This window comes from Gadus chalcogrammus, chromosome 4 (assembly GCF_026213295.1).
Source record: "Gadus chalcogrammus isolate NIFS_2021 chromosome 4, NIFS_Gcha_1.0, whole genome shotgun sequence".
NCBI lineage: Eukaryota > Metazoa > Chordata > Actinopteri > Gadiformes > Gadidae > Gadus > Gadus chalcogrammus.
Window position 1 is genome coordinate 10,380,918 of NC_079415.1, and position 27,838 is coordinate 10,408,755.

Sequence of the window (27,838 nt, forward strand, 5' to 3'; positions counted from 1 at the left end):
CTTAATGGTCTGATTAAAGTTAACCAAGGTGGGGGTTGGATTAACAGGGGAGAATGTTGTGGTTTGGCCAAGGCAGAGACCAGCCATGGCCAGAGATTTTCATTTGCAGTGCACTATTTGGGGTAGTGGACAAGAACGCAAGACCACTAAAGGAATGTACACAATAAAGAAGTGAGGTGATTGACTTGGCCTTAGGCGGCTAGGCTACAGGGGCGATACAAATGTGAGCCTACATAAAACCTTTCAACTGGAAGGAGAAAGGGAGTTACCTCTAAGTGCAAGGACAATTAATGCCAAGTTAAAATTAACGAGTAGCTTAAGTAAAGAAAGTTGTATTATTTGCAATTATTAAATGGGTTCATTCTTCCACTCCAGCTGACTGCACCGACTTTCACGTTGATATGTTAAGGGTTTCTACGCACAAACTGAAAGTTACTAACTGATCTCCGCACTGGTGTTGGATGAGGCTTTAGATTGATTGCACAATGCATGCGTCAACGCAGTGCAGCCCCACCCAGCACCAGGGTCCAATCGGTCCGACTCGGGCCAGGTGAGGCAGCTCAAACCAGCCGTCATCCAAGCACTCCACAGTAATACAAAGACCAGGATGAGGACGATGAGGATGAGGATGATGCCTACCTTCTGGCTGAAGGGCCACTTCAGCAGAGCGTCGCACTTCCCCCTCATCACCACGAAGAAGAGGGAGAGGTGGGTGCCTCGCCCCGTCCCGTCTCCGTTCAGGTAGAGCCTCAGACACATCTTGTAGCCGTACTTGCTGGAGTAGAACGCTGCGAAACGAAAGAAAAACGGAAAAGGGGGATATCAAAGACGTGTGAAGGGGCGGCGAGGGGCAACCGGTGGCGTGGATGCGTGCCGTGCGTGCATGCATACCACCGACGGCAGTGTCAGCCCCCTGGACAACGGAGCCGTCTCTGCGGCAGAAGGCTCGGCACGCACCGGCGGTCACAGTGGAGACGTGAGGAAAGGGATCCGTCCGATAACCAACGCTTAGGTCGGAGAAGATCGGACGTCTCTCGGGATGTCCTTGCCCCCGATCTTTTTTTTTTTTTGGTTGTGTTTTTTGTTGATCAACTTAAATAAACAGTCTGAAATGTGTGCATTTTAATTGCTGTGAAATAATGAAATAGATGGCCAACAGCAACCGCCCCAAGAGGCCAGGACTTCCCGAGTGACGTCCGATCACCCCCGACGTAGTGACGATAGCGTCTCTCCGAGCACGGCGTCGTACCTGGCGAGAACATGGCGGGCGTGCGGCCGGCCAGCGCGTCCTGCCGGCGGCGCAGGAACTCGGAGATCTTCCAGACGAAGACGCCGTCGAACGTGCAGAACTGCATCTCGCGCAGCAGCTGCTCTGTCTCGGCCAGCTGCAGGTCGCGCATGGTCAGCATGCGCTCCAGCTGCCGCACCTTGTTGCCCAGGTTCTCCATCTTGTCCTGGTCCAGGCGGTGCTGGTGGGAGTACGCCTCCAGTGTGACCGAGTTGTGCTCCACCTCGCGGTTCAGCACGCACACGACGTTCTCCAGGGCGCTCACCTGGGATGGGGAAAGCGGTGGTTTTAGGGGCTTCCCTTGGGCTGGAGGTGATTTGTTTTATTCAAACCGGCTGTGAGGTGATGTCTGGTGGTTTTGTTGGCAGACGCTGATGATAGGTGATATACAGTGACGAGTTTGAGACGTTAAAAATCTTTGTACAGTAACATTACACATTATTGTTATTTATTTTTTATATATGCAGTATACATTTTCATGGAAATTGTTGGCATTATGGGCAGGAGAGACCAGAGAGACCGGAAAGCTGGTTGAGGAGAGAGGGAATGACTTGTAACGTAGCCAGGGTCAGGATCAAACCTGGGTCGCTTTAAGGGGTATTGCCTACATGGTTAGTGCAACGGTTGTGTTGTAGTGCTATGATTACTATTCAAAGACGAAGATTCGCGGTTCACAGCAGTTTGCCCTTCCTTGAATGTCCTTTGATCTCAAATTCCACAGGAGGCATTTTAGTCAGCGCACTTGTGGGACACAGTGCGCTGTATTTAAATGAAAAAAAGCACCAAACGCATCAAATTACTTGATGTTCTCAGATATACAGAGATGTATACCTGCAGCAGAAATGCAGGAGATGGAAATCAGCTTATTGGATGTCAATATGGGTTTTTGGTGGGAGAGTTTAAAATATTTTTTTGCTGAACGTCCATAATATAAAAAATATGTCGTGTTGGTTGGCTCACAGATCACAGACTGAGGCCATGTTTATACGTGGCAGGGTATTTATAGAAACTAATATTTACCCCCCTCCGTTTTCAAAAATAACATTGTCACACAACATTGTTTTCAAAAAAGTTGTCGTTTACATCAACCCGCATAAATACGCCGTCGAGCGCCATTATAACTATGCCAAACCTATGGGTGGCAGTGTAGGGAGAAGGATAAAACCATGCAAGCCAATCAGAATCCTCAGAATCAACAACAACGAATAACACGAGCGTCTTCCTGTAACAAACAAACTGTAAACATAGGGCGCTCATATGACGTTAAGCATTTCCTGGCGCATAATGTGACGCTTCGGAACCTAAAACCCCGTTTCTCCCCGTTGACACGACAACACATAACCTGCGTTTTCAGAAATCTGCACTTTGGCCGGAGATTTTAGAAATGACCGTTTTCTGTGATAAAAACAGCGTTTTCGTGTAAATGAGATGCCAAACCGCATGGAAATATCTGCGTTTTCCCTTGTGTAAACGGGGCCTGAGCTCAAACCCAACTGTTTTATCAACTGCAGCCAGGAGAGTGTGGTTAGTGGGGGGTTCAATCAGCCTCACCTGGTCCGAGTCAGGCTGATTAGGCTCTGAGGCAGGCTGTGCTGCATTGGGTGATCAAGGAACACAGGATAAACCAGCCCTAACCATACACATTCAGGGGACGGATGCCGACATGTCAATGATTAACATTCGCTCTGCCTGGAACAATTGGTCCAACCCGCTCGTAAACCGGTTTGTATTAAAAACAACCCATGTACTGGGCGTTGCAGCACTCAAGCAACGTGCCACGAGGCAATAGATCTTGTACGAACCAGTTTATGAGCAAACTGTGACAGGCGGTGTTGACGCTAACGCTGACATGTCAGAGCTCTTCCTCCTGAGCGTGAGTGGTGATGACCTGGTGTATCCTGTGTGCCTTGCGCCCCCATTGCACCACAGGTGGGAAGCCCCGCCAGCAGTGTCGGGAAAGTCCACTTTCTACGTGGACTAGTTCAAAGTTCAGTTCACAAATTTTAAAATGAAGTTCAGTTAAACGTTCATAATTCAAAAATGTTAACTAAGTTCACCGTTCCAAAAATGAACTAGTTCATAGTTCTTTTTTTCTGGTATTTTGAACATTGAGTCTCCTTTCTGGTTTGTCTAGGATGAAATAGAGTGGTTGAATCAAGTATCGTAGCGAAATACAGTTTCTATCGCGTTTTATTGCACATTTAGCGCATTTTGTAGATCCCATTGATTTCTGTTGGAAGACTCATTGCTGGTGTTAACGTTTGGTTGAAATCTTTTCGCTCGGTTCTAGCCCTACTGTTGAGATGGAGAACCGAGCGAAAAGCCTACAACCAAACGTAAACAACCCCCCTTTCCGTTTCCGGCCAACAAGCAATGATTCTAGGAGGTATTCTAGTCCAGAAACAAGAAACCTCCTAGAAACAAGCAATGATTCTAGGAGGTATTCTAGTCCGCTGAGCTACGAGCCAGAGAGCTAACTTTATGGATTGTACATAATAATTATAATTCGAAATTCGTCCCAGCCTTTATACCAGATACTCTAGGGTCTATAGCATATGACCGCTTTTTCTGATTACAGTTTAATTAATTTCACAATTGACCAGCTCTCGTTTTGAAGAATAATCAACGCGCCATTCGTTTCAATGGGAATCGTAACGGTCTACACTTTCAACATAAAGTGTACATATTAATTCGTCCCAGCCTTTATACCATAGAGGCTATAGGGTCTATAGCATATAACTGCGTTTTCTGATTACAGTTTAATAAAACTGTAAGCTGACAACACCGCAACTGCAAATAACCACACGGAGATAACCATGGCAACCGGTCAAACAAATTTTCTTTTTGCGATCATTCTGAGAGCGCATCCGCCGTGTTGATAAACAAATAGTCCCCCTATTGAACGAAGTTAAACCGAGTGATCGTGCCGTTCACAGACACCAGAATGAACCAGTTCACAGTAACGTTCATCAGGCAGTAATACAGTGGGTTCAGTTCACGTTCGCCCAAAATATGAACGAGTTCATGAACTATCGTTCAATGAACGCGTTCAGGCACAACACTGCCCCCCAGAGTCTAAACAGCCTGTGGCTAGGCTGCCTGAACCAGCCATCCACCACAAACAACAGCGACTTACAATAAGTACATTTGACATAAGAAGCTAAACAATATATCACACGCCGCACACACACCTTCTTGTCCAGGTCGACGGCGGCCGGTGCGGCCCTGGCCCCCCCGTGGGCCCCCTCCTCAGGAGCCCGGTACAGGCAGCCAGGGTCCTCCTGCCAGTCCAGGGCGGGCAGGCCGTCGGCCCGCCCGTGGACCAGGGACAGCACCATGGGCAGCAGCAGGCGCAGGTGCTCCATGGTGCTGGCCTGCTCATGGTCGCTGGGCTTGCCGTTCTCTATCTGGGGACGGAAGGGAGAGGAGTGTAAGAACACACGGGTGGACATTTTGTCGTTCGTTTTCTTGAGATGAAGTGAGCTCTGGGGAATTTTGTAGCATTGCTCTGCATTCATTGTATGCAGATCTATAGTAAGGTCTCAACGATGTCAATTAATTCCTTGTCATTCATGGGTGTCATTGACACATTTTGCATATTAAAGCTTGCAATGTAAATTTAAAGCATGCAAAACATCAACTGTGAGGCAGTAAGTAGACGCATGGGCTGGCCTTTGATAACCTATATCCTTCTTGGCTACGAGGCATTCGCACGAAATGTGCAATTGAAGATAAAGGTTTCGCAATGTGATGTGAAAATGATAATGGCGAGTTCTCATTTAAATGTTCTCTTATTTGCATTTCTAAATCTTCTGGGTGCTTATTTTTTTGCATTTCGTGAATGTGTGCACAATTCAGTGGAAATTTGACACAGATTAAAAGGCAATCGAAAGATTGATCTCCAGAAAAGAGGCACAGAATTACTGAATTAAATCTATTGAATATATACTGAATATGGCAGTTGAGACCACAATAACTATATCAAAGGAACTGGTTCTTGGCAGCTAAAGACCAACGATTACCATTTCAAATGAACCATCTGTTGGACCTACCACAGCTTTACAGCCCACTTCGCTGAAAGGACAGGCCGTTTTTGACTTGGCACAAGATCTGCTGTGGTCGTTGAACTGCAGATTAGAGAGTGGGTGGGGGAGAGAAAGAGTAAAAAGGAAAGAGAAAGAGAGTAAGCACCATCCATCAAGATAACCCAGCAATGAGTTCACAAGCTGCTAAACATTAACCCTTTCCGCAACGACAAGCCCACTGTTAAACATTGAATTATTTTACAACCTGGACCACCTTGCCTGTCAGTCACAGGTGTGTTAATAACACACTAATGGACTTTTTCCGCCTGTGGAATCTCTTTACCACTCACACCCCAACAACATGTACCATTTCAAGATAACATTTCGGCTTATATTAATTGACTTGCCATTCAAGTCAATGGAACGCCAATCATTTGTCTTATCAGGATTTATCCATTTACTTGAGCATAAATTTACTGCATATTGGTGGTCCGCTTTGGCTCAACTGATAGAGCAAGGCATTAACACTGAGAGGGTTATGAGTCTGATAGCTCTCTCCTCACTCCCTAAGGTCTTCACCAAGATCTTCAACCTGTCCAAATCCATAATCCCATCGTGCCTGAAGTACGCCACCATCATCCCACTACCAAAAGAGCCTGTCATCAGCGACCTTAATGACTACCACCAGGTCGCTCCTACACCAGTTATGATGAAGTGTGGTGTGTGACTGGTCCAGCACCGACCTTCGACCCACACCAGTTTGCCTACAGAGCAAATAGGTCCACCGAGGATGACATCGCCACTGCTCTTCACACTGCACTGACCCACCGCGAACACCACTGGAGCTATGTGAGGATGCTTTTCATTGACTTTAGCTCTGCCTTCAATGCCATCATCCCCAGCAGACTGGTCACCAAACTCACTCGACTTAGGACTCTCCCAACCCGTCAGACTGGGACCTCAACCCTCCACCCCCATCACACTCAGTCAGCACCGGCATCCCACAGGGTTCTATGTTGAGTCCCCTCCACTACACCCATGATTTTGCCCCCTCCCTCTCCACCAACGCCATTGTCAAGTTTGAGGGCGACACAACTGTGGTTGGACTTATCTCAGGAGGAGATGAGACAGCCTACAGGGAGGAAGTCCAAAGATTGGCAGTGTGGTGTTCAGAAAAACAACGAAAATCATCATAGACTTCCGTAAGAACAGTGCAGCCCCCCCAACCCCTCCTCATAAATGGGTACTGTGTGGAAAGGGTTTGACTTTAGATTTTTGGGAACACACACATCACAGAGGATCTCTCCTGGACTATAAACGCAACCACAGTAGTCAAGAAAGTACAATAACGTATAACTGTATCTCCAGGCTGCTGTTCGGGTCTTTTGCACCTTACTATATTGCACCTTTTAACTACCTCAAAACACTACCGCCTACCGCTATTCCAGTCCCTTCAGAATGCACTGTTTCTGGTGTCTGTAGCTTTAATGCAAATGAGCTGCTAGCCATTGACCAATGAGCTGTCAGAGTGAACCACAGCTTTGAGGAGAAGTGATAGTTGCCGTTTGCGGACTCCTGGAGCTCTATATCTATATAATATATTATAATAATTGTATTATTATTAATCACACAGGTCTTCTCAATGCCGTGGAACACTCTGTTCACTTGAATGGGCCCTTCAAAACTTCCGGCGGTGAATTATATTTGATAATTCCCTGTTGCCAACTATAATTGACCGCTGTCAAGGAAAGGGATTTTTTTTGCCGTCTTTCGTATCACTCCGCAAGTAGTCCGGTAACTTATCGACCCCAGTGTACTCGGTTGCCAAACAACGTCAACGTCTTTGGCGGACTATTTCTCTGCTGATGAACCCTACGAATGCTAACAAAAAAATTGTAAAGACACGCCTTTTGAAGTTATTTTAAAATAAGCCTCTTCACCTCGTCGGGGCTTATTTTCCCGATAATGACCGGAGTTCTATACATTATCCCTTACATTATATATAGGTATTTATATAATATATATAATATCACGGCCAAAAGCTATGTGCGTCTCTGAGAATATTTTGAATCATAAAGACTGCGTCTGACGTCTCTGGTACTTCCACAACAAGTAAAGACTCGTAGTGGGGGTTACATCGGCCATGGTTGTGAAGAATTGGGGGAAAGGAACTTTGGCCGTGACTCTCTGAAGTCCATATTGAACCGCGACATGGAGGAGAAAGGGATATTACTGCCGGACTGCCGCCAGAGCTTCGGCGGCAGTACGGTAGCTCCGCCAGACTCCCTGCCAGGCAGTCACACGGCAAACTGATGAAATTAGACATCTATTTTTGTATGGAATATCCCTGCTTCTGAAATGTGCGAACATCTCTGTCCGCAGGTCCACAAAATCTTAGCTATGCTCTGATTGGAGGGGGGTGGGGAAGTGGGAAATAATATTCAACTGTGCCCCCTTCCTACGTAGGAGAGGGCGCCGAAACTGACTCGCTCGTTTGGTAACTGTATGCAGGGTACTTTCAGAAATGCATATCTCACTGTAAAAATCATGCGTGTTGGAGCACCAGCGACTCAAAACAACACCCCAAATCCCAGGAAAAGTGTTGTTTTCATAATATGTCCCCTTTAATAGCACATTTGAAGTATGGGGAAACGCACTTTCGCTCCTCTATGTAACTTATTGCAAGGTCAGTCTGACATTAAAATTCACTTTGACATTTCACAAGCCCCTTAAAAAACATCCTGAATGTACCACTTGAACTACAAAAAAAAAAATGGACTACACTACTGGGCAATACCTTTGACCTCAGCTGCTATTCTTATTTAACCGTATATTTTATCATTATTTGTTATGCATATATTTTTTACCTTATATATTCAAATTGTGTTGTTGTGAGTCACACCGTCTGGACGACATTTCAATTTCGTTGTACTATGTGAAATGACAATAAAAGAGAATTCTGTTCTACACCGAGTGACGGGGTTCAATAACGACCTACAAACCTTTTCTCTGGGGATTTTCTTCTTACCGCAATCCTTGCACTGCAGAGGAAACTTCACACAGGTCTCATCATGGGCCTGCGACGGAACAAGCCAGGGCATCAGTCATGTGTGGCCGTAGTGCAATACACGATTACGTCCGATCACACCCAGTGAAATGTTCTCACGTACCTTTATTTCGTTGTAGGTGAAGCTCACTTTGCAGTACTTGCAGTTCAACGTTCTCGCTTCACATTCTCTGTCGGCGTGCCGTTCCCTATGTATGCGCAGGATTAAGTTCTTGCAGGCCTCGCACTGGACCTGTTCATATTCACAGACGCCTTCGTGTTGCGCCTGAAAGGAGAAAAATACAATGATTGTGGTTTTATTTATCTTTTCTATTTTACATCAGTGTATTAAAAAGACAGAGCAGAAAAGAGCCAACCAAGAAATGGACAACAACCAAAGAAATTCATCCAAACCACTCATGGAACAGATGCATAGATTGGTCAGAAATGTCCCGGGAGGAGCGATCTAAGATCTAAAACGACTCTTACAGAGGCCGGAGTAATCATCTCAAAACTGATTCTCACAGCACGTTGAATATACAGAAACTGTACGCAGTTGAGGTAGAAGGGTATAGCTTGGTTGAGGTGTGACCTTAATCTCACACAGACTTTAAACCTCCTGTCACCTGCTCCGACACGCTCATGCACTGAATAGTGATAACACAAGCATGCACCTGTGCATACACATTACACATTCCTCCTTTCGGTTCCTTATGACTGAGGTTTTTTGAAGACTACACCATAAAGTAGCAATTTAGAATAAATTAAACCTTGGGGCGCGCTCCGGTGGATCAGTCCTGATCGCAGTGAACCGGATTCCTAACTAACTCACTCTCTAATAAAGCACAAAAATGCTAAAATAAATCTTTGAAGCATTAGTGAAGGTGTAGTAAATAGTGAATTTACTACTTTGGAGTACAGTTATTATTTATGAAGCTTTGTTCATTCATGAATACTCAAACAAGACGTAACTCATGCTTTCCGTTTACCTGAACTAAACACGAATTACAGCGTTTCAAAAACATGAACATGTTTAATAGTTTGTAAATCCTCAGCTTATGCTTTATAAATGCTTTATAAAAGTATTTTTCTCATTGTCTTCATATTGAATGAGGATTCATGTATGAACACTTTATAAATGCTGAATTCACTATGAACTCACTATTAACTACTTCTTTACGAAGGTTTCAAACTGGCAGTCATTCTAAAGTGCCAACCACTACAGAATAACTAGATAACTTATTCTTTATGTTTTAAATCAGGCATTAGTGTTCGGCTGGTAGAATTCTCGTCTGTGCAAAACACTCAAATGTACCATCTGGTATAAATAAAGCTCATCTCTTCTCTTAACTTCCTTGGTTAAACTTCCAGTGAGACGTAGATAGTAAAGTAGCGGTTAACATATAGGACAATATCGATCCTTATATTTGCTATTACTTACTGTTGGAAATTTCAACAAAGCGACACCACACAGGGAAACCATCAACAATTCTCACGAATCAACTTTTTGCGGGGCATTGTACGTCCATGAATCCACCCCATTGTGCATTGTGCTAAACTCGTGGTACTGGTAAGAAATCCCCACTTGAATATAGCATTGAAACCCGGGCAGCTCCCTTAACACACAATGATAGCAGGCCATAACCGCCTGCTATCATTGTTAGGAAATTAGGAAATGGACAACATTCCCCAAGTGATGAAGTATTATGAGTCAATGACCCAAATAACCATTTCACTTTAATTGGCACTGTAACACCAGTTCCTCTTCCACATCACCAGTAATCAAGCTGATTAGACATACATTGCATGTTCTTCTGCTGTTCTCCCCCCTCACCCCCCCACGGTACTTTTCCGCTGTGTGTCGTTGACATATGAGCTATGTGGGCCTGGTGGGGGTTTGGTGTGGTAGGGACTTTCCAGCCTGCTGTGTTACGTTTCACTTCCTTTTCACAACGGCCAGTTCACCCGTAACAGAAACTCACCACAGGGCTGCAGCCTCAGCTCCTGAATCCACCGTGAACTTCTATTTTCTGTTCTTTTCCCATTATAGCTACTAGGAATCTCCATTTCAAACAAAACCTCCCTCAATTTCATAAAAGAAAGTCAACAGACAGAGTCAACAGAGAGTTATGTTTGTTTTGTGCTTTTTACCAAACAGAGCAAATAAGGCTGATTGAACTCAATTAAAGCCCAAAAGAAACCAGATTAATGCCAGACGTTTTAGGACCATTTTGGGATACATCTTTTCTGTCTCACCTCATACTCTTTCACTGAACCCGTCCAAGTGCATCCTTGGTGGAGACACCTGGCTGGCAGGCTGGCGATCTCCCTGCCAGCAGCATTGTCTGGGAAAGCCTGTCGAATGAATCAGAGCAAGAACACATCAGCGTCAACAAAAGAGTCCTCGCATGGAAGAAGTCTAGCCCCGAGTAATTGCTACCAACGTGTGGGCGCTTTGTTCTTCTGAACGGAAACTAAAGGGGAGTACTTTTAGTCTACGCGGAAGCGGTCAGGGGGGTTCCCCCTTAATTGTTGATTCAATTTCCTTCAAGTGGATGAACAAAAAGTCCCTCACAGCATCCACTTCCTGTTTGCATTTTTTTCTTATAAAAATAGATTATCTCGGTTGTCATGGTTTAAATACCAAGCAGTTTCACATGCTGGCAACTCCACACAGACTGAGATTAGGTGGATATATTTAGGCAAGAAAGTAGTTGTCATGACAGAACATGTCTATTAGAATTGACAATATATAAATATATTTGAGAAACTTTCTGTCTGTCTGTCCGTGTGTGTGTGTGTGTGTGTGTGTGTGTGTGTGTGTGTGTGTGTGTGTGTGTGTGTGTGTGTGTGTGTGTGTGTGTGTGTGTGTGTGTGTGTGTGTGTGTGTGTGTGTGTGTGTGTGTGTGTGTGTGTGTGTGAGATCATGACAACAGCAGTCAAGATGTCATTGCTCACCTGGTCGCTGTTCAGAATGGACATAGGCTCCTCGTATATCTCCTCCTGGCGACAGGCTTCACAAGGCTTGGGGCCAGAGCTAACAAATAAGACAGGTTTATCACTTTACAGCACACTAGCATGCCATGTGGGTCGCTCGTTGGGAAATGACAGCCAACTATGACAACAATGTCCATCCTTGATGGATTACAGTTTATCGTTTATCATAGATGCAGTTGTTAAGTCATAATTGAAGTACAGTACTCCAATATTCAGTTTAGATGCTGTATGCTGTAAGAAAAACGTGTTTCCAGTGTTATGAACACTTTATTATTGGTTAAATGTGTGGATGGGTTTGGCAGTTTGAGGTAAAGTAATGATAGGGTTTAAAGAAAATAATCAATGGGCAGGGCTGGGTACTGGAATAGCAATACAAAGTTGTATTTATGAAGGTTAAGATGTATTCAGATCTTCATTCCAAACCCTGATTGTCCCTTTCCACAAAATAATGAGTATGATAATCTGTATGACGGATACTGATTCTCAAGAACACATTCCAGTGTGTTTGAGTACTGCTTGGTAAATCAGTGCTTTATCTTGGTTTAAAAAAGGAATGAGAAATTATTATTGATCTTGCTTTACCTCGAAGCTTATATTGATGATCATTAAGATGATCATGAGCACTCTTCTGTTTACATGAACATTAAAGATGATCTATCAAGTTAGACTAAATTAACCAGTTTGAGTTAAGATATCACGGTAATACTACAATTCTACAAATGATATTGTTCGATTTGAATCTATCATAATGTTTATTTAAAAGAAGATGAGGTCATCAAAAGAATTAGATCATTTCAACATTGCCATAACTTGGTTGTTTTGGATCATTTCCCTTCTCGTCAACAAGACTGGGACTTTCAGGGTTATTCAAGTTCTCATGAGAAGAAAAATATTCCAATAAGAAAGCTTATGACATTTAAGCTAATAATGAATTGCCCCTTAGGTAGTTACTGGACTGAGTGGAAGAAAAGAACACAGTTACTATGTGAACCTAAATGCCCCCTCAAATGATGGAGCTAGGGGCTTTCTGGTCCCATTTAACTATACAACTACATCAGCTGTATATCACCTGTAAAAACACCATCTAATACCAGGTTCTCACAAGTCACAATTTTCGCCAATTGTTTATGCACACAGGGGCTGCACAACATATATATCAATGTTAAATCGATATCGGGATGCGAGACTAGACATTTAAATTCATATTCATATTGTAAGCTTGGCAAAATATATATATATATATATATATATAGTAAAAAAAATCTCTTTAGTTTCACTTGAAACGGGTTTAATAACTTGGGAGTTGTTAAGAAAGTGAGAAATACAGATTTCATTTATAATATATTAAATTCACACAGGAGCATACAAAAATAGGCTTTACCATTTCATTATTTCACATAGACTATTTATTGATTGATTTACCAGAAAACATGATAAATGGTGAATTATATCGTTATCGGGATATCAAATGACCTCAATCCGGATGGAGGATTTGACTAGATCGCCCAGCCCTAGTTGAAGTAGGGCTTACTATAGTTGCGGCAAGTTAGATCTGCTCTATTCCATTCCCATGCAGGAGACTAATCTAATTGAAGCGTTCGATTGGACGAAGGGGTCCCCTGCGTGCCTACAACACCAACATATCAACCAATACACCAATGTATTAGTAATTAATTCACAATACATTCATGTATTAATAAACAATTAATACGTCAGTGATCTTTTTGTTTGTTTTTGCGCGAAAAGGGGTTAATGTGAGAAGCCGACAAAAAAGGATGCGTTGCGCCCCGAAGGAACGGGACACACCGGTCTCCGTATTAAAACAAGCGCCAAGCGTCACGTGATGGTGTGACAGCAGCAGCACTAGCACACGCCAGCGGCAGGTCTATCTCTTAAAGAACAGCCCTGAGGTCAATGGAGAAACAAATAAACCAAGATGTGCTGCTGATGAGGCAAGCCAAGTCAGGTCCGCCGTCCCGGGGCCGGGGGGGGGGGGGTCAGTCTGTCTGAGCATGCCCAGGAACAGGTGCAGTGGGAGAGGAAGAGGAGAAACAAAACAAAAAGGTGGTGGCTTTAGCACACAGGTGGGCGAAGACTGCCCTGGGGGGTCTACCTGGTGAGCAGGCGGAGGCAGTGGACACAGAAGCGGTGTCCGCACATAGCCTGGACCGGCTTCCTCAGCACCTGGCGACACTGCTGGCATTTGTACTTGTCCTCCATGGGCACCGACAGCACGCTGAGAGGGATGCCCGGCAGAGAGACGCATGGTGAAGGGCTGCAGCAGTCTACCGAGATGTGGGCCATTGTTCTCCATCAAACGCACTGGCTGAGCCCTGGGGGACACACAGACAGAGCACGAAAAACAAGTTCAAACTTAATTCTATTTATTTATTGAAAATCAATTGTAGTAGAAGATAATAACTTCAGCACCCTGGGGAGCATTAAGACGCCAGGTTTAACTTTGACAAAGGTGCGAAACAGCAGAAGGTTAAACTCGACAGCGAGCCGTCCCAGCGGCACAAGCGTCCTGCTCTACAACAAAGATCCACCATAAGTCCCTCGGGGAAAAAACGCAGCTGAGCTCAATCCCATGTATCCATCCTTCTGTACAGCTGTTAGACCTGATGGGAACATACACCGCCCCCCAAGTATCCTGCCAGCTCCTCTGTTCATTCATCCCGGCTTCTCCTCTTAACAACGGCCTCTTATCCCGCAGGGCTCCGTCCTGCCTACTCCGTTAGCCTGCATCCTGTCCAGTGCCACTCAGGCCGCGGCTTCGCTGTCTCCACAACTCGCCTGCCAATGGACTGTATTGCTTGCTTGCACAAGAGGTTCCCTTTTAAAAGCGTCAGCAGTGTGCGGTTCGCCGCTGCTGTAATGTGTCTATAGTGTATATCTCTTGGTCTACTCTATTGGGAGCACTCACGTTTGCAACCGTCCCTTCCGAACAGAGTTTTTTCCACCTCTGCACACACACACACACACACACCCCTGCTTTGTGTAGTCAAAGTTCAAGCATGTTTGGTAAGGTCAAAGTTTACCCTTAGATAGGAACCACACAACCCTAGATACAGTCATCTCATCTCCACCCACTATACCATGCATTTTGAAAAATACAATGGGTGTGTGACTCAAATTGTATCAAGCAGGTTGTTCTTTTATATTCCACCTATACTTGACTGTTGCAAGGGACTCAAGCCCCACTATGGGGCCGTCGCCCTGGGAGCCACATGTTACTATGACTTCCTGGGGCCCGCTACTGCCGCTGCCAATTACATGCAGCCTCTCTGCCAGAACCAGAGACAAAAACAAAACACAAGCAGGGGGAATTTACGAAACCTAACCACCCATGACCAAATACTCAACAAAGCAGTGTTTTGTCCACACACACAAAAAATAATAATACCACAAGACAAAAAAAAAAAAGGCAAAACCATCCCTTGGAGGTTTCTACTTCTAGTTTGTATTATAAATCCCCAATTCAATGACGTTACAAATGGTGAAAGCAGTTGGAGTCAGGCCATTGTGCGAGATTGTTGTCATGGGACAACCAACCATACAACCAACAGAAATCAGCCATCCCCAAAGGATCCAGGTGTTAACAGAATGCCTACAGGATACCGGTCAGGCTACACCCGTTTGCACAAACACAGCTATTCTGTAACTAATAACTATACAAGGCCTGTAACTTGAATGAAGCTTGGTACAACTTATAATTAGCCTATACCACAGGCATGACACACAATGTTAACCCTTAGAGAGATGACATTTCCGAGAGGAACCAGGGGGAAAACATACAGAATCACAAGCTAGCAAATTCTCTCATATTATATACCATGTCATGGAAAGGAAATTATTCTAGTCACCCTCTCACACAAAACCAGTGGACCACCATGCATGAAACCTATGGACCAATGAACATACACCCCACACTTAGTGGAAGCAATGATGAATGGCCTCTTGGATGGATGGCCGATGACATACACACATTAGCATCCGATAGACTACAGAGTACACACTCACATTCTTATGCTTAGAACAAAATTCATTTTGTAAGAATCTGTCTAGTGACGAGGACCCATTGAAATAGTGTACAAACAAGATTGGTGGGTGTGAAAACCTGGGCACTTAATAGACACAATTAGTGTGTTTTAGAAAAAACTTGTTGACTGATTTGTTCATAAATGGGCAAGACTACAGAATCAACCACCATCAGTTGAAATTGATAAAATAGCCTCTTTCCAAAGTTTCAATGTTTGTAAAAGTACAAAAGGTACAGTTACAGGTACAGGTACAGGTGCAGCCACAATATCCAGAGATACTCAACACTGCAGTTATATTTTCATTAGTAATATGAAATGTGATATGTGTGTATATGTGTGTTCATTAGTTAATGCAGTAAAAGTTATTATATAACATTAGCATAACTGTTAGTCAGTAGTTTAGCTTACAATATCATTTTATTAGCGTAGTTAACACGAACAGCATTAGTAAGTGATTACTATACTAGATTATTATTACTATTAGGTTACGGTTAACTAACTGAGTTCTTTGTTTTTTAATTCTTATTACTGCATTTACTAATGAAAATTAAAAGATTAACCATATCATAAAGTGTGACCATGTCTGAAACAAGTTAGAACTCATTCTTACTACGATCAATAACAAAAATTACGTGGAGGTTTTTATTATTTAAAGGGAACAACTTCCTGGACTGGTAATGTCCACTTTACTGCTTTAATTGCCACATGATCCGTACCATTGCTGTGCTTTACAATGTCTAAAACCAAACAAGTATGAAACTATCCAAACGAACTCAACTACGCTTTGTCGAAGTCCTTAACCATTGAAACACGTTTTAAACGCTTTCAGAAACAGGTTTTTACAACCTTGTGTTGTGTGTTTACCACAGACTCCTCTCACTGTACTTCTCGTGATCTCTGGTGCTCTCGCAGTATGTTACCGCCATGGCAGTACTGCCTGGTTCATGAGGGCTTCTCTCCGCCGCCCCAGCAGCGCGTAAACAAGGTAGGAAAAAGTACTCACCCGCAGTACAAAACAGTCCGTGTCCCGTCCCGTGCTGTGCATTCAGATCAGCTCGTGCTGGGGACGTTACTGGTGCTCATGGACGCTGCAAACGTTGGCAGCGGGGAACGTTTAGTAGGCGGATCGGTTAAAAGTTGAATATCAACTTCCGCTGAGTAACGAGCGTTACTAAGAACGGAATTGTCGGGGGAACCTTTTATCGAACGCTTGCTCTTTGTTTTAGTTTTGCTTTAACGTGTAACCTATCACGTGGTGGTATTATTTTAAGTCGTTTAATCATGGGGATCCTCGGTCTTGTAACCGAGGTTATTTGTAACCGGGGTTCTTTCAGAATGGCTAGGACTCGGGAGAGTAGGCGTTCGCCACATGGATATAACATATTTTCCTCCACGCAAGAAAGAAGCACGACCTCAAACAATGCTCGTAGGTTTCTTTTGGGGTGAATGCAAACACTTATATTGTGTTCGAGACCAGAGAGCGGAGCATAGCGCCAGACGCTGCTCTATGTCACCCTCAAAAAGGCTGGCGTCGCTCTTTATAGGTCCAGGGAAACGACTGCCCGGTTTATTTGCGCCTGCGCAGAGCACACACACAAACACACAAGGGGAGAATGTTCCGGGTAAACACTGTGGGACGTTTCATAAGGGTCAGCCCGTACACCGTGCTGTCCTTGAAAGGTATTATGTGGTTATTATTCAGTAGTTATTAAATGCTTTAGCTAAATATAGGAACGTTGTGTATCATCGCCTAATCATGCCGTCTGTTTATGAGATATATCACTGTACTAAATAGTGAAGCATAGTTTGACAGTGTTGAGTGCCAATTCACATGCCATTAAGGGGACATCGATAGCGATCACATACTTTACAACTTTAACTGTACCGTCATGGGCTAGAACAATAGCATGGTTGCAATTAGTTCACTTGACCCTATCCCTACTGTCTTACCTTTTGCTACGCGGACCAGGCAGGTGGTTGTGATACACCGAGACTAATGCCAGGCTCTACCCATCCATTTCTCGTTTAGCCTTGTGTGTCCGTCAACAGCACACTAGCAGTGAATCTGCAGACGGCTACTATGGCAGTCTGTACCCCGGACATATTCCCACCACCGTTCTCCAGAAAGCCCTGTTGGCTGTCGGCTCAGGGGTCGCCGCACTGCAGAATCCTTACAGGCATGGTAAGATACCTATCCTCCAATTAGTTGACAAGTATTGCTTCACGATCCTCTGGACTCGTCACTGCATACATTAAAAGACAGGTCAACCTTTTTTTGCAAATGTGAACATTTAGTTAATAAAATGAGGATGGATCCAATTCAATATGTATTTTAATGTGGTCATTGAAATGGCAATTAGTGACAATTTAAACATTTTATGTGGGTTCTATCAAATCTTCAATGCTCTTAACTTCCTATTAATTATTAGGAATTCTAAATCATTGTCTTTGGCACTGATTTATAATTAATTTAAATAATAAACGTCTTGATCGTGCAGACATGGTGGCCGTCCTTGGAGAGACCACAGGGTACCCGGCTCTGATTCAACTCAGAAACCGAATGAGAGACGATCCAGAAGGGGACATAATCCTTACGTAAGGCATTTCACCTCGTCCATTTAAATCAGTATTGCTATTATTGACCTGCATGTCCTTATTTGAGTCTCCCTCTCGTGTTATTTATTGGAGATAGAGAAAGGCCAAGAATCCGTCTGTCTACACTGGACCTGAACAAGATGGCTTCCCTGCCTGACGGCTCGTTTGGAAGAGAGTACCTCCGATTTCTTGACGACAATGTGAGTGACGGTTTTAAAGCGATACGTCATATTTATAAAATATTTGACGAGTAACCGTGAGGATGAAATGCTAAAATCACCCCACCACAATTTATATCATTCCATTTTTAGTATTCACCTGTCCTTCTGATAAATGACTGCATTCATTCTTTTTATTTACCTATTGTTTTGCTTATCTTACAGAAAGTGACCCCAGACTCGCGGGCAGATGTGAAGTTTGTTGACGATGAGGAGCTGGCGTATGTGATGCAGAGATACAGAGAGGTGCACGACCTGTTGCACACGATACTGGGCATGCCCACCAACATGCTGGGTGAGTCTGGCTGTAGACACACTGCGTTAGAATCCGAAGCATCTGGAGGGGTTGTTTGTGTAGCCGAACCCTTGCTGCCTTGATGAAGAGATCTACATAAACATTGGACATGACTTGACTGTATCTGTTCTTCACATTCTCAGTCTGGTCTGACCTTAGTTTGTAGCTTTTGATGGGGTTTTTCCTCTTGTGTGGTCCAAGGTGAGGTGGCAGTGAAGTGGTTTGAGGCAGCTCAGACCGGGCTGCCCATGTGTGTCCTTGGAGCCACACTAGGTCCACTGCGTCTCAGCTCAAGGTACAATATTTTTTATTTTATTTTTTTACGATTTTTTTTGCATTTCTATGCTTTATGATAGAGTGAGAGAGCCGGGAAGGTATGGGAGGTAGAGGGGAGGACACGCAGCAAAGGACCACAGGTAAGAATCGAACCTGGGTCGCTGCGATCAGGACTAGGCCTTAATGGTACGCGCCCGGAGCGCGTACCATTAAGGCCTAGTCCTGACCGCTGCGACCCAGGTTCGATTCGTGCCAACAGCATACTCTGTGTTGTTGTTGTTGAAAGGAATATGAATGGAATGCAGCATGTCTGCATGAAATAAGGTGTTGTTATCACATAACTATGAGCTAACTCATGGCTATGAGATGACCACAAAAATGACATCAACTTGATATGTCGTGACAACATATCAGGATCATCTCATGTGCATCTTGTCATCTTGTGCGTGTGTATGTATGTATGTATGTATGTATGTATGTATGTATGTATGTATGCATGCATGCATGCATGCATGCATGCATGCATACATACATACATACATACATACATACATACATACATACATACATACATACATACATACATACATACATACATACATACATACATACATACATACATACATACATACATACATACATACATACATACATACATACATACATACATACATAAATATTCTCCCCTGGAACTAAACTACAATCAAACTGCTCTGTCATAAAGGCGATCCATCATTGTTCAAAATACACAGAAGAATACTCTACTCTGTTTCTTCATGCAAGGATGCTTCATATCAGATTCAATAAACAAACTAAGTGTCACAAACAAAACGGCAGATAAACTTGAATCGGGGCAGTCCTACACCGTGCCATGTTATTTTCCACCTATTGCGCAGTGGAGACCCAGGCTGTATAGGGTGTTGATGGCTCCCTCTGCCCGTGCTCCTCTTTCCCCTCAGTCGCCTGGGGGCCCTGTTCAGCTCCCTGGGCCCTTGGGCCCTGCAGAACGGCCGGGGGGCCCGCTGTGTGCTCAGCATCTTCTACGAGCGGCGCTGGGAGCAGAGCCTGGAGGACCTGAGGGGGGAGCTGGGCATCCAGCCGCCGCCCCTCCTGGGCAGAGCCTCCCCCTGAGCCCCCCCCCTTCCCACTTAGGCCTGGGGGCACATGACCCCTCCAGACAGGCGTAGACGGACCAGAAACCTCTCTGCTCGAAGCATGATTGGTGGGTCTAACAATGGACGTGAAGGGCTCTTCAGTTGAAACTTCGGACGAAACTCGAGCTGTGTGCTCCGTTACAGAAGGGTATTTTTGTCAGTCAGTCGTCCTTTATGAAAGGTGAAGGACAATTCGGAGAATTTAACAGAGCATAGTGAAATTTGAAAAAAATTTGTTTTTAAGATTCAAGGGTTTTATTGGTCACATGCATGAAAATGTTCTGTTTCAGCTTGTTATTTATAGAGCTCTACTCATGGCCAGAACTATTTAAAGCTGTGCATTGAAGTTATGCATTCAAATGTTAAGCTTTTGATTATTTACTTTTGTTAATTTTTCTTATTTTTTCACCCTTGGAAGCTGGGTGCATCGCTACAACAAAGTCTCTCATAAATGTGAATTATTAATCTGCAAATATTTGAAGTGATTATTCATTAAATTTATGTTAATGATTGACAAGTCATGAATTTGCATGGTTAACTTAATGGCTAAATGTCATAACAGACAATATTGTTCATTTTCATGTCGTCGTGGAATTTAAACAGCTTGTTTGAATATAAAACATCGAAACTTTGACACCCCAATTTGACTCTTGGTTCAAATCGATCGACTACTCAACCAAACTGAAAAAATTTATAACGTATTGTATTGCTAATGTGTTCAGTCAATTGTTAAAGTGGTTTAAATCCTAATTTGACAATGCTGCCACCTTTCGGAATTCTACAGCCACTGCAAGAGGGGTGCTTTCCATTTGTAGGACACTTGTCTCGCAAAGCCAAACCAAACTACAGCAAGTAGAATGGTTTGGAACCACTCTATTTAAAGACGTCTATCCGGGGGGAAACTGGGGTGGCCTGTTTTTATTTCTTTAAACCTATCACAATCGTCTAGGGCGGGGCAAACCCCGGGAAGCAGCAGCGGTGTCGAAGGGGAGCACAATACGGGAAAGCCAGCAACAGGAAGGGGAGGAGACGAGTAAAGGTGGAATTCGACGCTAGCGCTATAGACGCTGTCCATTTCCGCTCAGCCAGACTGGTAGGACACTGATACTTGTAGGTAAAAACAGTTTAATCGGCTGCTCATAATACAGCCGTAATGTCTCAAAACGCCCTAACATCTAACACTACAAAGGTTTTATTGTGAGGCTTTCTGGACCAAGGTGTAAGAAATAAAGACTATATATAATTTAATGGTTGGTCAGATTTTATTCCAAACCCCAAACCAAACCGGCACATTTCATTTAAAGTCTTTGCCCCAAGGTTAAATCAACCCAAATTTAGGAACATGATGGTTATGTTTCTAATGCAAATGTCTTCATAAAACATGGGTAGTGGGATTCAAGTAGCACAATTACATCATGATAATCAGAATATATATAGTTATATATATATATATATATATATATATATAGAATATATAGTTGCACATACGCGCTTATTTCTGTTAGAAATCAATGTCAGATTTAATAATTTATTCCATGAAATATTAATACACTTCAGTTTGGCGGTATGGTCCCACCCTTTAGGGTAAGAATTGGGGCAAACTCACGATACAATACCCCATGGGGTATATCATAACTCAACCGTTTATGTAGGTTACATACAATACAGAGCATAACCAAAGCAGGGGGAGGCCGGGTTTGGGGAAATCCAGCTCGGCACACTTGGCAGAGGGTGCGTGCGTGAGACTGAAGGTCTTTAATTGACCAATCAGTGTACGTGCGTTTGATTGGACCGTGTTGCTGTCAGGTGGCGCATGACTAGAGTGTACCGCCAGAACTAGCCACGCCCATATCATTGCAGTAAACATACAAAATGATTTACTGTGTAATGCATGACAGTTTAAATGATATAATGGAGCTGTAGTTACTTCCCTTTCTTAAAAATCTTTTACAATGTGAACAGATCAACGAACCAGCATTAATATTGAACATCAATAAACAGTAGGTAAGCACATTGTCAGTAAGTCCACATTACATTTTATGCCAAGACTTCATAATTTGATCTACAGACTAATACAGATAATCAATAAAATAGATCTAAATACAAAATAAAATACAAAACTAAACCTGTCCGCTCATTGACAGCCGCTGACAATGATGCAACATTAATTTCGGAGCAGCGGCACCAATCAGTCCATTCATGAAAATCCTAAGACTAGCCCAAGATATTATTTAAAAAAATAATAAAAAAACCCAAGTGGCCGCAGTTGGACGTCACTCCAGCAAGGTAGCGCTTCGGTCCGCCACGGCGCACGCGACCAGCAGCGGCGCGCTGAACGGGTGCGTGAGCGAGTGCAACACGGTGCCCGAGTCGGGCTCGTAGAACAGCAGCGTGTGGCTGGGCCAGTCCAGCAGCACCCCCACCCTCTGCGGCCGCCGCACCACCCGCAGCGCCTGGTTCTTCCCGGCGTGGCAGAAGGAGTAGTCGCTGTCGTAGTGCGACAGCACCCAGGAGCAGTCGTTGTAGCCCAGCCGCGGCCCGTTCCCGGGGCCCTTGCGCTCCATGCTCTGGTAGCACACGCCCACCTTGTAGGCGCCGCTCTGGCCCACCTCCGTCACCCAGCTGTGGGTGCCCGTTGCCATGGCGGCCGCGCCCAGCACGTTGGGCCAGTGGTCGAAGCGGGCGGGGTCGTAGGCGGGGGAATCGCGGGGTTGCTTCTTGGAGAAGGTGACGGTGCGCCCGTCCTCCGAGAGGGTCAGCAGGGGGCTGACGGTGCGCGGGTCGAACTGCAGGTCGGCCGGGCCGTACGCTGAGGAGGGCGGGGAGGAGAGGAGGGGTTTGATGAGAAGGGTTGTCTCACGATGCACCCTAACCCTAACCCCCTTTATGGAGGCCATCAGAGGCACTCCGTTTTCAGAATGGATGAAATGTTAATGATGGTCCAATTAAGATGGTATCAAGATAGTTTTCCTCTGATAGGATCTATAAATATGCACCCTTTGTTTTTCTTTCTACTTTTACATTTGTTTGTTTTTCTAACTTTTCTAATTTACTTACAGCGAACTCACATTACATTAAGGAGCAGTAAAGCGATTTGACATCAAGCATTCCCACAGGTAGACAGGGATTGAGCCTAGAACCATTTGGCCAGGACCCAAACCCCCTTAAGCCACTATGAGTATGATTATCCTGCCCCGCCCAAACGGTAATGTTTTGATACAGATGGAATCATGGGGTTTAAATGTTAAGCGTCATCTGGTTTTACATTTTCCTGATGACTGAACTACAACTCCCATGATTCCATATGGTGTGAGTACAACACATGACATAACATTGATTTAGCAGACACTGTTGTCCAAAATGACTTACAGTAAGTGCAACGATAAAGATAAACCCCCAAAAAGAGCATGAAACTTGCTTTTAGGTGCTACGGTATAGAAGCAAGAGATAGAGACCGAGAGACAGATAGAGAGATGAAAAGCTTTATTATTGTTTTTCAAGGAGGTTTCAAAGGGGGCCCTTACCAGCGGGGCCCAGCAGTACGGCCCCGGCCCACAGGCCCCTCAGCAGCTTGCTGTCGCTGCAGGCCGTGCTCAGGTTCAGCTTGTCTGTGTCACAGGGGTGCCCGACTCCCTCAGCCTCCTCCACTCTGTTAGACACACACACACGCACAGGACATCAATCACACATCAATCAGGGTCATGGGATTTCCTCATGTGTTGAGGAAACCCCAATGCTTCAAAAAACTAAAAATGTAATATGTTATTTAAAAGAAGCATCTCATCTAATCACCTTTCGGTTATTTCCTGGCCGGCAGTCTGGAAGGCAAAAGGAAACAGGGGATCATTAACGTAGTCAACGACGTCGTCTCTCGTGACCATAAAGCTATATGTGCCACTCCTACACTGCTCGGTAACAAACAAGTGTTAACCATTAACCGAGGCCTGTGCGTGACTTGCGTTGGGTTTTATGGACCAAAAAAGAGACAAGAACAACAAGAGTGAGTTCCCCACCGCTAGCTGGGCGTCGGCCGTGTGCGTGAGGACGTGCACCAGGCGCGAGCGCGTCTGCCCTAGGCCGCTGAGCGCCCGGCTCCAGTGGGAGCGCTGGGTGAGGAGGCCCTCCTCCACCCGCTCCTCCTCCCGCTGCACCGCCTCCAGGAGCCGCTGCTCCTCCTCCTCCAGGGCCTCCCGTACCCGGCTCCCCTGGGCCAGGATGTGCTCCCGGGCTCTGCTGGCCTCCGTCTGGGGGGGGGGGGGGGAGAGGGAGGGAGGGAGGAGAAGGAGGGAGGGATGAGAGCCAGTTGGAGACGATGCTAGTGAATGCTAGGGACTTTTCCAACAGTGTGATTAAGTTGAATTTGGTTTTGGATGCAGTGTCGATTTCAAGAAAACATTTTCGAAATCTAGTTCTAGTGCGTTAGGGGACTTTTGTTTTGACGTGACATCAAAATGAAAAATGAAAAATGTCTTCAAACAGCTTTATCACAACATTGGAACATTGTATTGCGCTGTAAAGGGCGATGTGCGGGAGCCTTGTGTAGGTTAGTGATAAGCTGCGGTGGAAGTAATCAGCTTCACCTTTTGTGCAAATATAAAAACAACAATAGTCAAATGAACAGAGGCAGGCGACAGACGACAAATGACAACAGATAGAAGATAGCGATTGACAGAGACAAACAGACAGACAGACAGACAGACAGGCAGAAAGACAGACAGACAGACAGACAGACAGACAGACAGACAGACAGACAGACAGACAGACAGACAGACAGACAGACAGACAGACAGACAGACAGACAGAGACACAGACGGACAGTAAGGTAGGCAGAGACGCAGATGGACAGACAAACAGGCAGGCAGGGAGACAGGCAGGCAGACACAGACAGGCAGGCAGACAGACAGACAGAGACGAAGACGGACAGACAGACAGGAAGACAGAGAGACAGATAGACAGGCAGGCCGACGGATAGATGGATGGAATACTACACAAATGAATTGTCACAAATTTGTCACAAATGAATGAGACACACTCTCTGTAGTGTAGATCTACTCTGTCAGGTCTCAGGGGGATGATGGGAGCATTCTTGGAGCTTGAGTGGCACTTTATAGCTTATTCTCCCATTGCATTCCCATTGCACCCATCAGTTCCTAGAACAGGAGTTCCAACAGTTGAGCTGTTTTCTTTATTTAAATGAACTTATTTCAGTTTGTGTCTCACCGACTCTTCAGGGTCATGTCATGGTTGACTCTGTGCCTCAACTATACTGCCAATTATTATTATAGTGCATAACCTGCCAGTGTTTCCCTCTTTCTCTTCTTCCGATCACATGTGTTTACCTTCCCTGTCCACCAGAGAGACCCTCCTCCATATAGTGCATGGGTGGATGGATAATTACAATGTCTCCATTCATGCTATACGGTGCATGGATGCGTACTAACAATGTGTTGATTCTCGCTACATGGTGCATGGATGCATCATAACAATCTCTTCATTCTTGCCATAGGGTGCATGGATGCATATTAACAATGTCCTTGTCTAGGTGTACACCTGTCTTGTGCTTCAGCCTGGATTGTGACAAATCTCTGTATACTTTCAACTTTGGTCGTATGCAGTCTGAACGTTTTCTAATGCGGGTATTAGTCAAGTTATTAATAGAAATACTGTGAGTTTGTCATCCCTCAGGTCCTGAGGTAAGATGCATTTTATTAATCCCTGAGGATAAATACCTAGTGACAGTAGTCATCATAACTATACAATGATGAGGTTTTGAATATAGACCCACCCTGACCAGAAACCAGCATCTCTGTTAAGTCGTTGTAGGTATTACTATGTTTTCTTTTCACAGGAACAAGCATGACTTGATTATCATGAATGAGTCATCAGGAGCACCAGGACTTCTTACCTGCAGAGCTCGTTCTTTGGCTGCTAAAGTATGGTTGACAAAGCGCTCAATCCGCTGCGCCTGCAGCTGGATTTTCTCACACACGTCGACCAGCTGGTTCTGTTAAGGGGGAGACGGGCACATACTGTACTGTAATGCATTGCTTCACTCACTGAGCGTCACTGAAGGCTCCTGTCATCCTGTCACAAAGGGGCAAAACTGAAACTACATCCCCGTCAGCGCACAGTCACACCCTTTAGTTGAAATGGTTTTGCCCGGCTGTATAATTTCATGAAATCAACCTAGAGTAAAATTAAATGTTCAGTGCCTCTCTTAATTCTAGTTTTCACATTAATACATAACCTTGCTCTAAAATGTGACACTGAGTGTGTCACATCTGATAACAGTAAGAATGGTAGGCTCTTATTGGGTATTTCACTGAGCGCTCTTACCCGGATGGCTGTGACTCTGGTGGTCAGCTGTGTGACCGAGTGTCCGTGGCAGGAACCCACGATGGCGCAGTGGGAGCATATCAGTTTCTGCTCCGAAATACAAAACCAGTCCAGCTCTGATTCATGCTCCACGCATAATTCAGACTCGACCGAGAATATCCCCGACTCCGTATCGGAGGTGGTGGACGCCGATGTGGCACGGACGAAAGGAGGCTCGTCTTTCGTCGGTGATCCCCTCGGTGGTAGGTTATTGTTGAAAGAAGATGGGGAAAAAAGTTGTGGTTCAAACTCCATATTTCTTAGATCCATCTTCGAACCGTGTTCTCTGCTGTCCATGTCAGCGGATACACTAGCGATGGAGTTGGTTTCTGGTTTTGTGCCCATGGCACAAATGTGAAGTAGTCTAGGTTCAGACTAGGGAGCAGGTGTGTGGGGAAACCGGTCCGCGCCCGGGCTCCTATAACACAGGTGTAACAGGTATGCTAACGTTAGCCATGGACACGGAAGTAAGCGCCACTCCAGAGGTCAATCTGGAAAAGCCCGTTTATCAGCCTGTGACAAACGAAAGTATGATAACTATGGAAATGGCCCTACCGGTGTCTTTGATACCAGTGTGGGACTTGAAATACGTTTCTTCCCAGTTTGAAATCTTTTTTGAGCTAATCTATTAATCATTTTATCGAAAGGATGATACAATAATTGATGCCAAGCTTTTAGTCATTTAATTGATAAGGGATTTTCTTTCTTTAAATCTTTTGCCCCTAATCTGAACGGATCAGTCAGCCAAACAGATACACATAGATGGATGTTGAATAGATAGATAGATAGATAGATAGATAGATAGATAGATAGATAGATAGATAGATAGATAGATAGATAGATAGATAGATAGATAGCGGAACAGCTGAGACCACCAACCTCTTCATTAACTTTGCATACACTTTCCTATGCTAGTTTAATAATACTTCCAAAAATATTTATGTGTGTTACTGTGTTCAACTTTAAGGTTATAATGGAATTTTCTTGATTTAGAATTGCTTACAGCCGTCTTAAATCTGTATATTTTTCTAGGTCTAAAGTAATTTACCTCAGGGTGCGCTCTAACTTCTAAACAGGCAGCTCCACTGATGTTATCACTGCAAGGGCAACCGCCCTTCTATCCAGCCTGGTGTTGCTTATCGCCAGCAATTCCGTCAAGGCAAAGCACATTTATTTACATAGCACCCTTCAAAACCCAAAGGCCATGAATTCTTAGCCACCACTATAATTAGATTTAGTTGTCATGTTTTTTTTTGTTTTTTTTAATCTATAAATAAAAAAGTTGCAAAAATATGGATTTATCTGAATATCTACTTAAATCATCACATTTCTGCCCAGGTGCAGCGTTGTAAGCTGATATGTTTAGATGTGTCCTTCAGAAATTCTCAAAATAGGGGTTGGTATTTAAGAGGTTAAAGTTTAGGTACATAGCGACACCAATATGTTTGACTTGGCTTTTAGATTAATCTTTCCTCCTGTGCACCAGAAACCATTATTTTTAGTTTATTTCACTTCTGGAAATGTTG

General features: G+C 44.3%; 3 protein-coding genes across 4 annotated transcripts in view; 1 reads left to right on the top strand and 2 right to left on the bottom strand.

Moving 5' to 3' along the window:
• The window catches only part of traf2b (Tnf receptor-associated factor 2b), a 21,430-nt gene extending 4,534 nt beyond the window's left edge, over window positions 1-16,896 (bottom strand). The window contains exons 1-10 of the mRNA XM_056588547.1: window positions 16,403-16,896; window positions 13,470-13,689; window positions 11,318-11,396; window positions 10,616-10,714; window positions 8,484-8,645; window positions 8,316-8,390; window positions 5,341-5,415; window positions 4,480-4,695; window positions 1,250-1,553; window positions 640-788 (exon numbers count right to left, since the gene is read on the bottom strand). Of these exons, the coding sequence (XP_056444522.1) occupies window positions 640-788; window positions 1,250-1,553; window positions 4,480-4,695; window positions 5,341-5,415; window positions 8,316-8,390; window positions 8,484-8,645; window positions 10,616-10,714; window positions 11,318-11,396; window positions 13,470-13,660 (1,350 nt within the window). The 5' untranslated portion in view covers window positions 13,661-13,689; window positions 16,403-16,896. The remainder of the gene's footprint in view (window positions 1-639; window positions 789-1,249; window positions 1,554-4,479; window positions 4,696-5,340; window positions 5,416-8,315; window positions 8,391-8,483; window positions 8,646-10,615; window positions 10,715-11,317; window positions 11,397-13,469; window positions 13,690-16,402) is intronic.
• Window positions 16,429-21,312, top strand: coq4 (coenzyme Q4 homolog (S. cerevisiae)). 2 transcript variants are annotated; one of them, XM_056588561.1, is made up of 7 exons: window positions 16,429-16,825; window positions 17,429-17,581; window positions 17,898-17,994; window positions 18,092-18,194; window positions 18,378-18,507; window positions 18,709-18,802; window positions 19,743-21,312. In XM_056588561.1, exons 1-7 carry the CDS (start codon window positions 16,681-16,683, stop codon window positions 19,912-19,914), a joined length of 894 nt encoding a protein of 297 aa, XP_056444536.1. In that variant the 5' UTR covers window positions 16,429-16,680; the 3' UTR covers window positions 19,915-21,312. The 2 variants fall into 2 exon arrangements, with proteins under 2 accessions (XP_056444536.1, XP_056444537.1); XM_056588562.1 differs by lacking the exon at window positions 16,429-16,825 and adding an exon at window positions 16,882-17,079 and having other exon boundaries at window positions 19,743-21,307.
• Window positions 21,006-26,837, bottom strand: bspry (B-box and SPRY domain containing). The gene is made up of 6 exons (XM_056588551.1): window positions 26,274-26,837; window positions 25,843-25,941; window positions 23,951-24,181; window positions 23,730-23,755; window positions 23,462-23,586; window positions 21,006-22,746 (listed from the first exon to the last, which is right to left on the bottom strand). Exons 1-6 carry the CDS (start codon window positions 26,655-26,657, stop codon window positions 22,211-22,213), a joined length of 1,401 nt encoding a protein of 466 aa, XP_056444526.1. The 5' UTR covers window positions 26,658-26,837; the 3' UTR covers window positions 21,006-22,210.
• Window positions 26,838-27,838: the final 1,001 nt, after the last annotated feature.